Here is a 15,347-nt window from a genome sequence, read left to right on the forward strand (position 1 = left end):
ATAATTATCTTCAGTGAAAAAATATATCCTCTTCTAATATTTTTTCATTTTTATTTAATTGAAAATTATATAGAAACCGCCATGTTAATTTTCCAGTAATTATCTTCAACGAAAATAGAAAATATTTTCCTGTTTAATTTTCTTTACTTTTAGAAAAAATACAAAGTTTATAAAGTTACAAGAAGGTATATGTACATCAAACTATAAATTTTACATCGATGAAAGGAGGTTGTACAAGAATCTTCTTTGACCATGTCATATTATAGTTTAACGGACATGTACTTTTGCAATTTTATTACACGCGGTTGCTCATCCATGAAAATCGCTTTTGCTGCCTACGCATTTTCCTTAATATAGAAAACTTAAAAAATAGAATACACGATGATACATTAATGATAAAATACACTTTACACGTACAGAAGTCATCAAGAATATACAAGTATCATATTTTAAAATTCAATTTGATCATTTTCACTTTCTATATGCTCGTCATTATACTCAATATTAATTAATCAAAATATAAAAATAATTATTTGATAAAATTTAATAAAAAAAATTATCTATCAAAAATTTAATACTTATGATTGGTTAATTTTAATAACAATATCTAATAAATCTAATAAAAAATATTGAGACTTAAAACATGTTAAAAAGTTTTTCTTTTTTTTTTTTTTTTTTTTAGAAGATTAAAAGCCTATAGAAATTGGACAATCACTGGAAACAATGTGTTCCAACAGTCGATCGACTGTAGAGATACAATTGTCCGAGTTTTAGAAATCGATTTGAGTTTGCCGACAGTCGCCTATAAAGTTTTGTCTATACGCCACAGTAACACACAATAACACATTAAAAGTTTTATTCCATTTAAATATATTTTTATAATTGCAACGATCTTGAAAAGTTCTGGTAAGAATATAATTAAATTGTTCAATGGAAACCTGTATTTTGTGTTACAAACTTTTATGATTGACATTGAAATGTTTACAAAGCATCACTTATTTATTATTTTTCTTTTTTTATACAAGTCTTCTTCTTTAGATACTTATTTCTAAAGTTAAATTTTCAATTAAAACTTAATAATGTAAAATTTGTGAACAATTACAACAATATTGAGTACAACATTACAATAATATATTAAATTTTTACATTCTTTTCCATTTTTATATAATGAATAATTTGAAATCTTACATGAATGAAAGTTTAAATATAACAAAATTTAAAAACTAAATTTATTAAGACTAAATCTTTAAATTCACTGAATCTTATTAATATTATAATATCATAGAAAGTATTACATATTTCATAGGAGTAATAATAATAATAATCTTCTTTGAATCTATTGATCTTTATAGAAACATGACAAACATGATTTCGAATTCTTTGAACTTATCAATTCTGATGCAGGTAATTCTTAATTCATGAAACTCGTATATTTCCTTTTTGGAATTGATGTTTCTTTTAAAGGTATCATAGCAAAAGAGAAAAATATTTCTCTGTATTTCGAATTCAAAGATTTTTATTGGAAAGTTCATGAAACGTCATTTCTTCGAATATAAACCAATAAAAATTCTTTAAATAAACCAGTAAAAAAAACTATTTTAAATAAAATTCTAATATTAAATTAATCAAAAAATTATTTTAAAATTATTATAAAGCTATGAAAAATATTAAAATTTTTTTTCTCTTTCAAAAGTAGAAAAATTCTTAAAAACTCAAATTTCATTGAATTTTTTAATCTCTTAAATAGTCTTTTCAATTTTTTAAAATTTGTAGTCTCTTCTGAATACATTCTATAAAAAATATAAAAAATAAATTTTCAATTTTTTTAAATTTATAGAATCTTTAAGATCTATAATAAATCTATAATAAATTTCTAATTGAACTTTTAATTCTTAAAGTTGTTTTATGAATTTTAAAAATTTCATAAAATTGTTTAGAGCAAATTCTAAAATTCACAACTAATACTAACTCAATATTTTCCAATTTCTTCAGAAAATCAAAGGAAGATTTATAACAAAATCTAATTATAAGAATTTTTAACTATCTTTAATCTTGTAATCTTTACTCTAAAGTTATAATTAAATTCTAAAACTTTAATTTCTTTAAACTTACTCTATCAATTCTAAAAATTTCTATCTCTAAAAATTTAATCTTCCAGTATTGAATTATATAATATCAATATTTTAATATAATATTAATATTTTTTATTTTTTTCATAAAATGAATGCCATTATTGAATTTTTGTAAATCAATTATTTGGTCTCAAGTAAAACATAAAAATTATAAATTGTAAGAAATATATTTCATAGTTTACATTATATTATCAATAGCATATAATCAAACTATAACTAAGGAATTTTGTAATAATTTCCATTTTATTATTTTCCAATGGGATTGTTAATCATAAATAGATACTAACTATTATATCCCGAATCAGAATAGATTTTCCATTATAATTATAACAGTGTATGGAGTGCCAAGAATTTACTGTCCATCTATCCAAGATGACGTAATAATTCCGATAATGCACTTTGTGGTCGGTTTTACATTTAAAAAATTTTAAAAAATGAAATAAAAATAATCTTATTCGAAGTGTAAATGAGATTCAGAAAATTAAAAGTCGACATACAATTTTTTATTAAAAAAAAAATCAATATAATTTGAATAAAATATTCCATTCGAATCTATGTAAATTTTAAAATAAATTATTGCAGAAGTTTAATAATGATTAAAAATTAATTTATATAATTAAATATTATAGTTTGACTTGGAACTAGCTTATTCATGAAATGTTCATTAAATGTTTAATTCAAAGTAATGATTAAATATTATAAATAATCATTTTGGCGAAAAAGTTTACATGAAAAGATAAAAAAAAATTTGAACAAATGCAATTTTGCAATTGAAATTTCATTCCGCTATAAATTAAATCGAAACGTGCAAATTTCTAAGAAAAAGAAAAAAATATCGTCAAGAAGAATCTTGAATCTTATAAATCCTCCCAAAAACATTTCACCCAATTCACTTTTAACGTTCTTCTCTCCCGACATCCTTAATCCCTTCTTGACCTTCGGGCGTTCTCATATCGAGGTCCCTTTAAAGTTGGTCGTTCGAGAAGAGTCACCTGCAGGCGACGAGAAGATTCGGTAACAAGACTCGGTCCACCGAATACAATATCGATCGCCAACTGGTATCAGTAGTTTAGAATGGGAACGAATTTCAGAAGGTCGAATCAGCCCTTTCACGCCAACGGAAGAAATTTTTCTCCCCCCATCATGATTCCTATTAAAGCAGAAAGAGGGTGTCACGGATGAAACGAGGTCGTTATAACATCGAATAATAGTTTGTGAATTTCGACTCCGATTTCGATCAACTGTGACGGTTTCAATAGTAATAATTTATTAATAAATTTTTAATGGATATAATATCGATATTATTACGTGGAGCAAGAATAAAATTATAATAAAATTGGAACAAAAAAAAAGTTAATACTTAATTCTGAAAATTTTTTATTTGAATAGGAAATATTTTAAAATATTTTTTCTTAGTTTTTTGTGTGTGTGTTAGAAATTATTTTATTACTCAAAGTCAATGTAAAATTTTTATATATGAATGTAAGTAGGTAGAGAAAAAGAGGAAAGAAGAGAGTATCATGGCTTCATCAATAAAGTTATCTAATAAATGCTTCGATATTGCAATGCAAGTTAGGTCAAAGGAAGTATTTGTTAGTAAGGATAATTAGGCAAGTGCTTGCGAAAATTGGGTTTAGCTTGCGATCCCCTCTGGCGGTGAACACACGAAAGCTACCACATGAACTATCAACTATGCACTCACTAACTGCAGTTAAATGTTTAGTAAAGATATTATCTAATTTAGAATGAACATATTAATATTAAAATCCATTATGAAATCTTTAATCCAAAAAAAAGAATATTTTTAATATTTGATAATGTAATAATCCTTTGACAATGAGATAACATGTGTATATAATTAAAGAAAAATTAGTTTTCTTTCATATTTTATATTTTTTCTTTATAAAAACAATAATATTTTATACAATAATATTTAATATAAAATATTTAGCTTGTTCAAAAATTATATACAATGTATTTATTCGTAATTCAATACTATGTAATATACATTGAATAATATTATCTATATAAGATGTTCGTATATTCAAAGAACACTTTTGGATAGTTGATTCTAAAGGCAAGAATAAACACAATAGTGATATGTCGATTGAGATTTATTAAATTATTTATATATAAGAATTAAAATTTGCGTTAGACGAAATAAGATGGAAATAGAGTGAGACCACTTTATCTTTGTTACTCTGATATATATATATTTTTATATATATAGATAACATATCCAAATTAAAACATACTTGACAGATAATATATTCGAATTTAACAATGCAAGTAAAGATCAAGGTTTACATTCAAAATTATTTCAATTTAAATTTGAAATTTAAAAATGAAATAGTATACAATCAATCATAAAGATCTCCATTTATTTTTTTTATAAGAAAAATTCACCTAATCTGAAAATTATAATTTTAATAAAAGTTTGTGTTTATGTAGAAGAAAAATCTCATTGTGCACACATTGTCGTTATGCTCGACAAAATAATGAATACATTAATCTCGTTAATTAAATGTGACAATTTTTTTAAAATGAAAATAATAAGTTAACTAATTGTAAAAGAATCGTATTTAAATCTTCAAAAGCCATAATGTTTATTTAAGATTTGTTAATAAGTTAATATAGTCGGTAATTAAATTTAGTTATAAATTTATTAATAACCTATTGAATATAGTTTATAATATTGTATGATAATATATGAATGTGCATTGCGAATAATTCGAAGATTATACAAAATATTAATTTGAAAGTATCTATAAGTTACATCAATAAAACCATAAATAATTAAACCTCAGCTCAAATTCAAATCTTGAAATCTCAAGCTTTAGCAAGGAAATCACATGAATACCATCTATTAAATCTTAACTCTAAGATTATTATTTAAGATTATTATAAGATAATTATGCAAGATCACATGATCATAAACAAAATTTCTCACATTTCAGAATTTATTTCTCAAATCTAATATCAAAGTCTCGAGATTACAAATTCCCAAACACTAACTCTCAATCCCATAATTTGAGACCTTGGACTCCATATCTTGGGCTCATCCTGATCTTGCAAAAGACTGCATCCTGCAAGGATTCAACTATAAGATTCCTCTTTGAAGATTTCTCGCATTCAAAATCATCATAGATAGTAAATAATTATATTGAACGAATATCTTATTATTATAAAGTTTTAGATATTTGAATATTTGATCGAATAACTTAAAAAAAAATTCATCATCTTGTGCAATAAAAAATATATACTTGTTGACATTGACATGTCCTTGATTCACAATATATTCATAAATAAAAATAATACACATAGATATAAATATAAAAATAATAAAAATGTATTAATATATTCGTGAGAGAGTTTTGAATGATCGATTCTAGTTTTCAAAACAAACACAAACAAAATATTAATTGAAGTTTATTTATTAAGTTACAAGCAATTTAAGTTTGTTTCAGATGAAAGAGAGGCAGATATTAAGCGAAACGATATGATGGAGAGAGAGAGAGAGAGCTGTCTCATTCTATCTCCATCTTATTTCGTTTAATGCAAATTTAAATTGCTTATAATTTCATAAATAAGTCTCATTTGACATTTTTGTATATCAACTTTTGTATTCCTTTTGATCTCTAGAATCTCGAACTTTCCACGAATATTAATATTCTATTTCTATATTATATTTTCGATTATTATTCATTTCGATAACTTAATACATTTTCTTCGTGAAAGAAAAAAATATTTTTACGAGTATTACAATGGAATAAGAACAATTTCGTAGAGATGGAAAAACGAAAGAAGGATAATCAGAATAAATAGAAGCAATGACACTGAGAAAGAATGATGAAAAAAGTGTGAAAAGTATCACAAAAAGAGATGAATAAAAGATGAGAATAAAAATAGAGTGACAAAGAGAGGTAAATGCAAAGAAACGAAAAGACAGAGATACATATAGGTACAAGTAGTGAAGGATAACAAACGAATGGCAAAGTTGGCCTTGATCAAAACTCCGCCGCATCCAAGCGGAAGCTTCATCCCCTATCAAGCGATCCCTGGTCTCTGTAAATCTGTGTACTTTTCTGTTTCTCAATCTCTATCTCGTACCCGTCATTCCAATTCTAGCTTTTCGACCATGAAAGAAAAAAGGCCTATTTACTTTATTCTCTCGTTCAAGTTTCGTCCATGATAACGACAGCAATTGTCTCATCGAAACTTTGTTGAAAGAAAAAGTAAAAAAGATCGATAGTGAACGCTTTTCACCCAGTTTGATTAAATTCATACGGACAAATCGATCTCATATTTTCTTCTGTGTCGATGCGTCTTTGACTCGAAGATTGAATAAAGAGTTTAATGATTCCCTCTTGTGATTTCAGTGAAGCGTAGTCTTGCTTCACTGGTCTATACAACTTTCGAATCGGCCGATATCTGCTGTGCATTTTTAATATTCGATAAGAACGTTTAAGAATTATAAAATCGAGAAAAAATTAAATTAGCATGAATTTTTGTGACATTATGAACTAGAAAAAGATTAATGATATATAATTTAAATTAAAAATATTATTTAAAATTTAGAAACTTGAAATCTTTAAAAATTCAGTTATAAAGAAATTACTAATTGCTAACTTTGATGCAATAGACAATTTTTATAAATAAAATTTTTCGATATAATTCAAAATAATATGATAATGATGGAATGAATAAATGGATAAATTATATAATATTTTTGCGTAATTAATGTCTAATAATAATTAAAGTCTCGTAAAAAAAAATTATTATCTTTATTGACTTTATGAATTTCTTTTTCAATAATTCACAATAATTTATTATTGTTATTATTGTAATTTATTATTGTTATTATTTACATTTTTTTCTAAGAAATTGTTGTTCTACTTTTTATAATAACTTTTTGAATTTATATTAAATAATTGACAGAAAAATATTTATTCATAAAAGAAAAATCGAAGATCAATTTTTTGCTAATTATTAAAAAATTTCGAGGATACATCAAATCAATTGATGTCCTTCTTACTTCGTTTTCAAGTAAAAGACACTGTTACAAAGCTTTGACATATTTTGAAGATGGATATAGATATGTATCATTGAAAAATCTCGAGTAGTTGGCTTGGTATCAAATTACTGATGACACTACTTGCATGAGCACCAATTTTTGTCTAATCAGCGACTCTTGATCATCCAGCAAAATGGTTTCAGTTATCTACCACGAAAGCAATCTCAAGAACTTTAAATTACATTGTCGACTTATAACTTGGTAACTCGTCGTTTGGCACAAATCCTGCTCATTTACTGTGCGCGTAATTAAAAAAACATGTAAAATTGCGAAAATGGTATTTAAAAGAATGATTATGGATGTATATACAAATTAATTTTAGGTATGTGTATAATTATTATTTAATAATATTATAGAAATTAATAATTATTTATTGTAGAAATATTATTAATTAATTTTACGATTTGTTTTACATTTTTATTAACTTTCTATATTTTTCTGTTCTATCATAAATTAACAATGTATAATTTATATATTAAATAAAATAAATTGTTTTTACACGATATAATTGATTTGTGAAATTAAAATTATGAAACGTTTAATTTAAATTTGAAATACTGAAAAAATATGCATATATCTTATCTGAGAATAAATATCACAGAAATTCGCAATTAAAATAAAATAAATTTCAGAACATAATTTATCAAAAAAATGTATATCTTATATATGGAATAAGTTTTGATAAAATTATTTTCTGAAAATACAGTTCTTCTCTCAAAAATTCCAAATAAATTCAAATATAAGAGTAATTGCAACTATGCGATCATTAACCAAAAACATCTACTTTCCATCTTTTTTCTTTTTCTCTTCGTTACATTTTTCAAAAGTTACAAAGTTACAAATCGACGTTAAAAATGTGATTCTCGCTCGACGCATATGTTTAACGTTGTAATTAACGAGAAAGTGGCGAGAACATGTATTCGAATGAAATACAGCCAGCGTACATATAGGAAGGTGCGACCGTAGGAGCGGCTTTATTCACATGTCTAACTAAATGGCATTGCTTAGTACTGATAATTTCAAATTCTTTTTCCCGTAAATTAATGATTTCCTATTCGCCTCTGTCTTTCATTTTAAAAATTCAATTTTCCTTTTTATTTATTTCAAACTTGATAGAAATTATCGAAAGATACCGCTAACTTATCACCATTCCTTATTATTTTTAAATTTTTGCCTCGTTTACTCATTATCAGATTCGTAAAAGAATTACACTTAGTGCCGTTTGTTATGATAACGCATATTAGATTAAAATCAATATTGATATTTCTATCGAAAAATTGTTATAGAATTTTTTTTAATCTTATTTTTATTTTCCGGTTTGTTAATAATTAGAATTTTAATAATTATTAACAAACATATTATATCGGTAAATATCAATGTATCAAATGTATCAAAAATCAATAGAATTTATAAAATAATTTAAATCCAGCATTAAGTAAAATAATAAAAATAAATATATTTATATATTAATAAATATAAATATATTATATATTATTATATTATAGATAAATTCCATTTTATTTGAAAAATAAATTATTTCATATGATTTACTTGGTTAAAAAAATAAATCAATAGAAAGAATATTATTTTTATTTATTTTTAAAATAAATTTTTTCAAACAAGTAAATATATACATTTAGAATATATGAAAAAAATATTTATATATCCCGCTTTTATGCATATACCAATTAAATAAAATCGAATATTATTAAAAAATATTAAAATTAATATTAATTTTAAAATGAATCATTTAATTAAACAGAATTTTATCAATAATATTAATATGAATTGATTTATAAAAATTAATATTAATTAAAAATTAATATTAAAAATATTAAAACAGTTTTATTTGGCATACGATCTAGACTAGATATCACCGACTCATCGATAAATCGAAAAATATTACTATGCTCGATTAATCGAAAATCTCGAGTCACAGCTGGTCGTGGCCGTGTTGAACAGTAGACAGCAGCTAAAAAAGTGCCACAAAATAATTATTTTTCTTTCTTTCTCAGTGTCTTAAAATTGACTTAAAAATCGTATATCAATAGGATCAACAAATCACACGATTGACGAACATTATATGTTATATTTTCGTGTATACGGTGTTTACCTAACCTCGATCAAGCATTCGTTTCAAATTACAGACAAATATATTTCAAGCACATCATATATTTTCTCTCTTTCTTTTCTTCTACTTTTCTTTTTCTAATACTTTTCTATCTATTCACTCTATCTTTTTTTTCTTATTCTATTTCAAAGTATATACAGTAGTGCGTAATAAGTAATAAAACGTAACACGAATATCGTATTGTGGATCTGTCGATAAAAAAGTCTTACTAAATTTAGTGATAGTGTATAAGTAGTTAATGAAATAGTAGAATAAGTAGAAGAAGCGATCGTGGTGAGATTTCTTATTGCGACAAACGAAAAGAAAGACAAAATTTCGAAGATTCACGGTCTATGAACGCCAAGGGCCAAGGGGACCCTGGAGAAGATCACGCTTCCAGGTACATATCGATATTCTGTAGCGCTTATCGTCTAGAACTTTCTCATTATTGTTTCTCACTATTTTCTTTTATTACTAACTTCTTGAGAACAAGGACTCATTTATATATACCGCGAAACATAATATCGAACGAATTTAAGCTTTGAATATTTTTAACTTTTTGTTTTGATCTGACTATTCATTCAAATTTATTTCAAAAAACTTTATTTTCTAAACTGTCATTTTTACTTAAACTGACAACATCGCGAATCATTGTTAATATGTCACAATCATGTGTTCCTAATTGAATAAATTACAAGTATTGAAAACCACTTCTAATTTAATTAAATTCACTTCTTTTGTTTACTCTTTGACATCGTGATTTAACAGTATCCAAATTAGTATCTATTTTTATAACAAAATTTTTATTTTTTCGTTCTCAATATAAAAGAGAACTTTTGCGCATTTCAAGTGCAAAACATAAAACTTTAATTCTTTTTAAATATATACAAATTATTATAAAAGGATTTCATATCACAAACAAATTTCATAGGTTATGATTGTTCAAATATTAATAAATATTAATTAAAATCTGTAATTACTTTTTATATATTATAATAATTTTTCAATATTATAAAAAATTTCATAATATTTAATATATATTTATTACATAATAATAATTTTTCCTTTATTTTGTTTTAGAATATCTATTACAATACAATATTGTAATCCCTACATTCTGTTATTAAATTATTAGGGGAGGAGCAAAGAGCCCTTGCAGCGACATGAAGCGTGCAGTTGCCAAAAAATTGATTGAACGATATTTTTATCAATTAACTGATGGATGTGGCAATCCTGATTGTGATAATCAAAATTGTGCATCTAGTGGAAAAGTATGTAATTAACAACTATGTGAAAATTTTTTATCATTGAAAAGTTTTACTATTAATAAACCTTATATTTTAAATATAACAGGTAACAAATCTTACACCAAATCAAGCTGCAGCACAAGCTATTCAATTATTTTCTCAAGAAGCAAGACTTTGTGATGGTACACAACCTAGTAAAGTAGCTCGAACAACTTTAGAACCTGGCCCAGCATCATTAGCTAAGAGTTTACCAGTTAAAAGTGTGAATCCGACATGTTCGGATGAAGGTATTGCATCAAATTCCAACATAAAACTTGTTCCTTCAACTATTGACATTTTAACATTTCCAGTAAAAATGGATATTTCTGTTGATACAAATGATTTGATGCATTATACATCTCAAACTTTAAAAAATAATAGTGTTCAAATTTCTCCCAAAAATGAATTACGAGATATAAAAATTTGTAAAAAATTAACTTTAAACAAAAACTCAAATAATTTATCTTTCAATCAAATGAATAATCACTTATATCAATTTTTCAATACAAATTATACCAATTCTATTGTATATAAATCAGATGAAAAAGCTTTTCTAAATATATTAAATAAATATAAAATTCGCATTCCAAATTATAACAACAATTCAATTACTAAACAAAAAAAACGTAAGAAAGTAAAAAAGTCATTTACACATAGAATGAATAAAAAACGTAAAAATAAATATTCTTCAAAAAAATTATCTTCTAGAAAACAATCTAGATCTTGTACAAAATATTGTTCTCGTTTTGTTACAAAATTATTAATACTCAATTTATATCTCAAATATTTAGAGAAGGAAAGATACACAAAATATATTTCAAAAATTTAAAATATTTTTTAATAGAACTATATTTTACACAAAAAATTTAATAATAGTTGTTTATCAAATTCTTGTGTGGTTGCTATGTATATTTTAATAAATGTATTTAATTCTCATTTCTTGTTATTTATTTCTAATTTAATGTAATAGAAATAATTAAATAAATTTGCATAATGATGTGTACATTAGTTCTGTATTATTTTTAAATATTTTGATGAAAGTATACAACATTGTTCTATTGTCGACAGGAAAACAGGATCCATATCTTACAGAAGCAAAACTATTGGATATAATAGAAAGATGTAAATCAGAGGGATCTTATTCACTATTAATTCGTACATTGGGAGAGGTATTTTCATGTGCAAAGGCTTTGAGTCTTAGTTTCCAAAAAACAGTAAAAAATGACTCTCCCTTGGCTGCACTTCTTGATAGAGCTTCAGATAGTTTATTGAGGCCACCTGGTGACATGGATAAAGAAGCAATCCGATCTATACAAGGAGAAGATAAAGAAGAAGACAGCAGTGAACCATCACCTACAGTTCCTAACAATGATGATACTAGTATTGATTTACCAGCTGTACGAAGAGCTTTTGCTGCTCTTTGGTCCTTACCAGGTAAGAAAATATCTTATCTAATAAAAATATTGAATACTTATTATGAATATGTAATTTCTTTTTTTTTTTATATTTAGGAGAAGTATTTAAGTCTGCTTTGGTTAATGCACTAGTCACTTTGGCAGACAATATTGAATTAGACTTGAGAGTATTTCGTATTATGCCAGGAGATAATATGGATAGTTTATTAAACGTATTTTTAATTGTATTTGAAATTCCTATGCTTGGAAACAGTGAATATTTAGAACTTGCTCTTCATATGCTTTGTAAAGCACTGAGCTGTTTTCCTATTGTGGCACAAGCTAAATTAGCACGTGTATGGGCTAAACATTGTAAATCTCGACTTCCAAGTATTTTACAAGCTCTACAGGAATTAATAACTGTTAAGGTATTGTTATTTAATATAATTGAAAAGTTTTATACTAAATTATTTTTTGAATTATTAAATTTCAGTAAAATAAACAAATATTGTAATTTATTTAGGTAATAGGAGGTTCTTTTACACGAGATTATTGCGTTCAAGATGCAGACACTATTACTGCACCCACAAAAGTTATGAAAATTTTATATTATGCAAGTATGTTAGCTGGTGAGCTAGATGAACCTGATTTAAATATAGATGATGATGGTGAATCTACAAGTAATGATAAATCTGGAAGATCTTTATCACAAATTCCTCAGGTGAAATTACAAGGATTATTATAAATTATTAATTAAAATATTATTAAAATTAATTTATATATACAATTATACAGTTGTATTTAACAATAATAGTATGTTTTATTTATATTTTATATACAGGATCCATTAGCTAAAGAATTAGGAATTACTGCACTAGATGCACGGAAACCATTTATACCTTTCACTGATTTTTATAATGAACCACTTAGTGATGCAATAGAAATGGACAAGGACTTTGCATACTATAAAAGTGAAGAACCTATGAAATTTAGTTTTATGAATTATGCTTTTATCCTCACTCCTGCTACAAAAACACTCGGTTTATATTATGATAATCGCATCAGAATGTATAGTGAACGTCGAATGAGTTTTCTACAAACAGTCGTTGGACAACCGACTAATCCTTATTTAAGATTAAAGGTTTGTACATCTTTCTATTTTTATTATAACTTGTATTAACAATTGTCTAAAATAGGTGAGAAGGGATCGTTTAATAGATGATGCGTTAGTCGAATTGGAAATGATTGCTGTAGAAAATCCATCTGATCTTAAGAAGCAATTAGTTGTTGAATTTGAAGGTGAACAAGGAGTCGATGAAGGCGGAGTTTCCAAAGAATTCTTTCAATTGATTGTAGAAGAAATATTTAATCCTGACTATGGCATGTTCACAACTCAAGTAATTTTTTAATTTTTATTGATTATAAACTAAGAAAAAATAATTTAAAAATAAAAAAATTATTTTATATAAAATATTGTAAATATTTATAGGAAGATACACAAATGACATGGTTTAATCCAACATCATTTGAAAGTGATGCACATTTTACGTTAATAGGCGTTGTTCTTGGTCTTGCAATATATAATAATGTAATATTAGATGTACGTTTCTCTATGGTGGTTTATCGAAAATTGCTTGGTAGAAAAGGATGTTTTGCTGATTTAGAAGATTGGAGTCCCACGCTGTATCGAACATTGAAGGAATTGATGGATTATACCGGAGATGATATGCCAGACACATTTATGCAAACTTTCAGAGTAGCTTACAAGTAACTTATTAACTAGATCAATAATTATTGAATAAATCCTATTTAATTAATATTATAATATATAATATTCTTTTCTATAGAGATGTTTTTGGTTCAATATCTTTTCATGATCTAAAACAAAATGGTGATGAACTATTTGTGACACAAGAAAACAAAAAAGAATTCGTAGATCTCTATGCAGATTTTTTACTTAATAAATCAGTAGAAAGACAATTTAAAGCATTCAGACGTGGATTTCAAATGGTTACAGATGAAAGTCCACTTGCATTACTTTTCAGACCTGAAGAAATCGAACAAGTATGTTTATATTATTTACAATTTGTGTATTGCATTTTATTAAGAATTATTTTTAATTAATGTTCCACTTACAGCTTGTTTGTGGTAGCAAAGTTTTCGATTTCGCGGAATTAGAAGCCGCTACAGAATATGAAGGTGGTTATACCGTTGATAGCAAAGCAGTACGTAATTTCTGGCGCGTAGCACATTCACTACCACCGGAAAGTCAACGAAGACTTCTTCAATTTACTACTGGAAGTGATAGAGTGCCAGTTGGTGGTTTATCAAGGTTAAAAATGGTTATTGCTAGACATGGTCCAGATTCTGACAGGTAAATTTTTTTAAATAAATTTAAATTCATATTTTATATTTTTTAATTATGTAATAGCTAAAATTTATAATTTTATATTTATTTTAATTGAATTGTATAACAAATATCACATATTATATTTTAGATTACCAATAGCCCACACATGCTACAATGTATTATTGTTACCAGATTACAGTACAATAGAAAAATTACAAGATCGTCTGTTAAAAGCAATCAATTATTCGAAAGGTTTTGGCATGTTATAAGTGTGTATAAAAGCTTTGATATCTTTCCCCAGTCTTTCAGAGTATATTGAATTCTAATTAAGAGTTCGAAATTCTATCCTTTTGTCCTGCTATAAAGATGTATTTATTCGAAATTTATGCAAACGCGTGGAAATGTTCTGCTTTCGTAAAATAATTTGAAAAAAAAAAATGAAAAAAATTATTCTCTAATAATACCTCGCAATCATTGTCCTCCAATGTTTATTTTGCAAGTTAAAAAATTAGAATTGTTCTACAAAAAAATAATACAAAATTTTTGCGATAATATGCTTTGAAATTTTCTTGCACCTCCGTGTTATTTAAGGCGCCAAAGCAAATTAACGCATTTCAACAAGTCTTGCCAAGTTGTTTCATAACTTGCACTTTTTCTGCACTTTATTATCAATATGAGAAAAGAATATTTCATTTCATTTCCAAATCAGCTTTTACAAATTGGCTGCTACAACTTATCTCATTAATTTTAATCGTAAAAACAGAAAGAGATGCAGCATAATGAAATGCATACAGCTTAAAAATAATAGTGAGATGCGCGACTGTGATGAGTGTGAAAATGGACCGAGAATAATCGGTCAGAATTTGTAGAGATATACGTATCATAGATTTAGTGAATCCTATAGTTGGTACTCGATGCTGCAAGGAAAAGCCGAGAAACACCCCTTTTGACGTTTATCGTCATTGTACACAAGACATTTTATATATTGCAAAAAAAAAAAA

At 25.5% G+C, this 15,347-nt stretch overlaps 1 protein-coding gene across 2 annotated transcripts; it reads left to right on the forward strand.

Annotated features, from left to right (window-relative positions):
* The first annotated feature begins 9,112 nt into the window (after positions 1-9,112).
* LOC102671862 (ubiquitin-protein ligase E3A) lies at positions 9,113-15,347 on the forward strand. 2 transcript variants are annotated; one of them, XM_006618831.2, is made up of 12 exons: positions 9,113-9,716; positions 10,397-10,587; positions 10,670-10,850; positions 11,671-12,036; positions 12,114-12,424; positions 12,520-12,717; positions 12,838-13,137; positions 13,193-13,393; positions 13,486-13,763; positions 13,844-14,060; positions 14,135-14,370; positions 14,495-15,347. In XM_006618831.2, exons 2-12 carry the CDS (start codon positions 10,480-10,482, stop codon positions 14,613-14,615), a joined length of 2,517 nt encoding a protein of 838 aa, XP_006618894.1. In that variant the 5' UTR covers positions 9,113-9,716; positions 10,397-10,479; the 3' UTR covers positions 14,616-15,347. The 2 variants fall into 2 exon arrangements, with proteins under 2 accessions (XP_006618894.1, XP_006618893.1); XM_006618830.2 differs by having other exon boundaries at positions 10,452-10,587.

The sequence above is a fragment of the Apis dorsata genome, unplaced genomic scaffold, assembly GCF_000469605.1.
Source record: "Apis dorsata unplaced genomic scaffold, Apis dorsata 1.3 scaffold_376, whole genome shotgun sequence".
In the NCBI taxonomy this organism is placed as follows: Eukaryota; Metazoa; Arthropoda; class Insecta; order Hymenoptera; family Apidae; genus Apis; species Apis dorsata.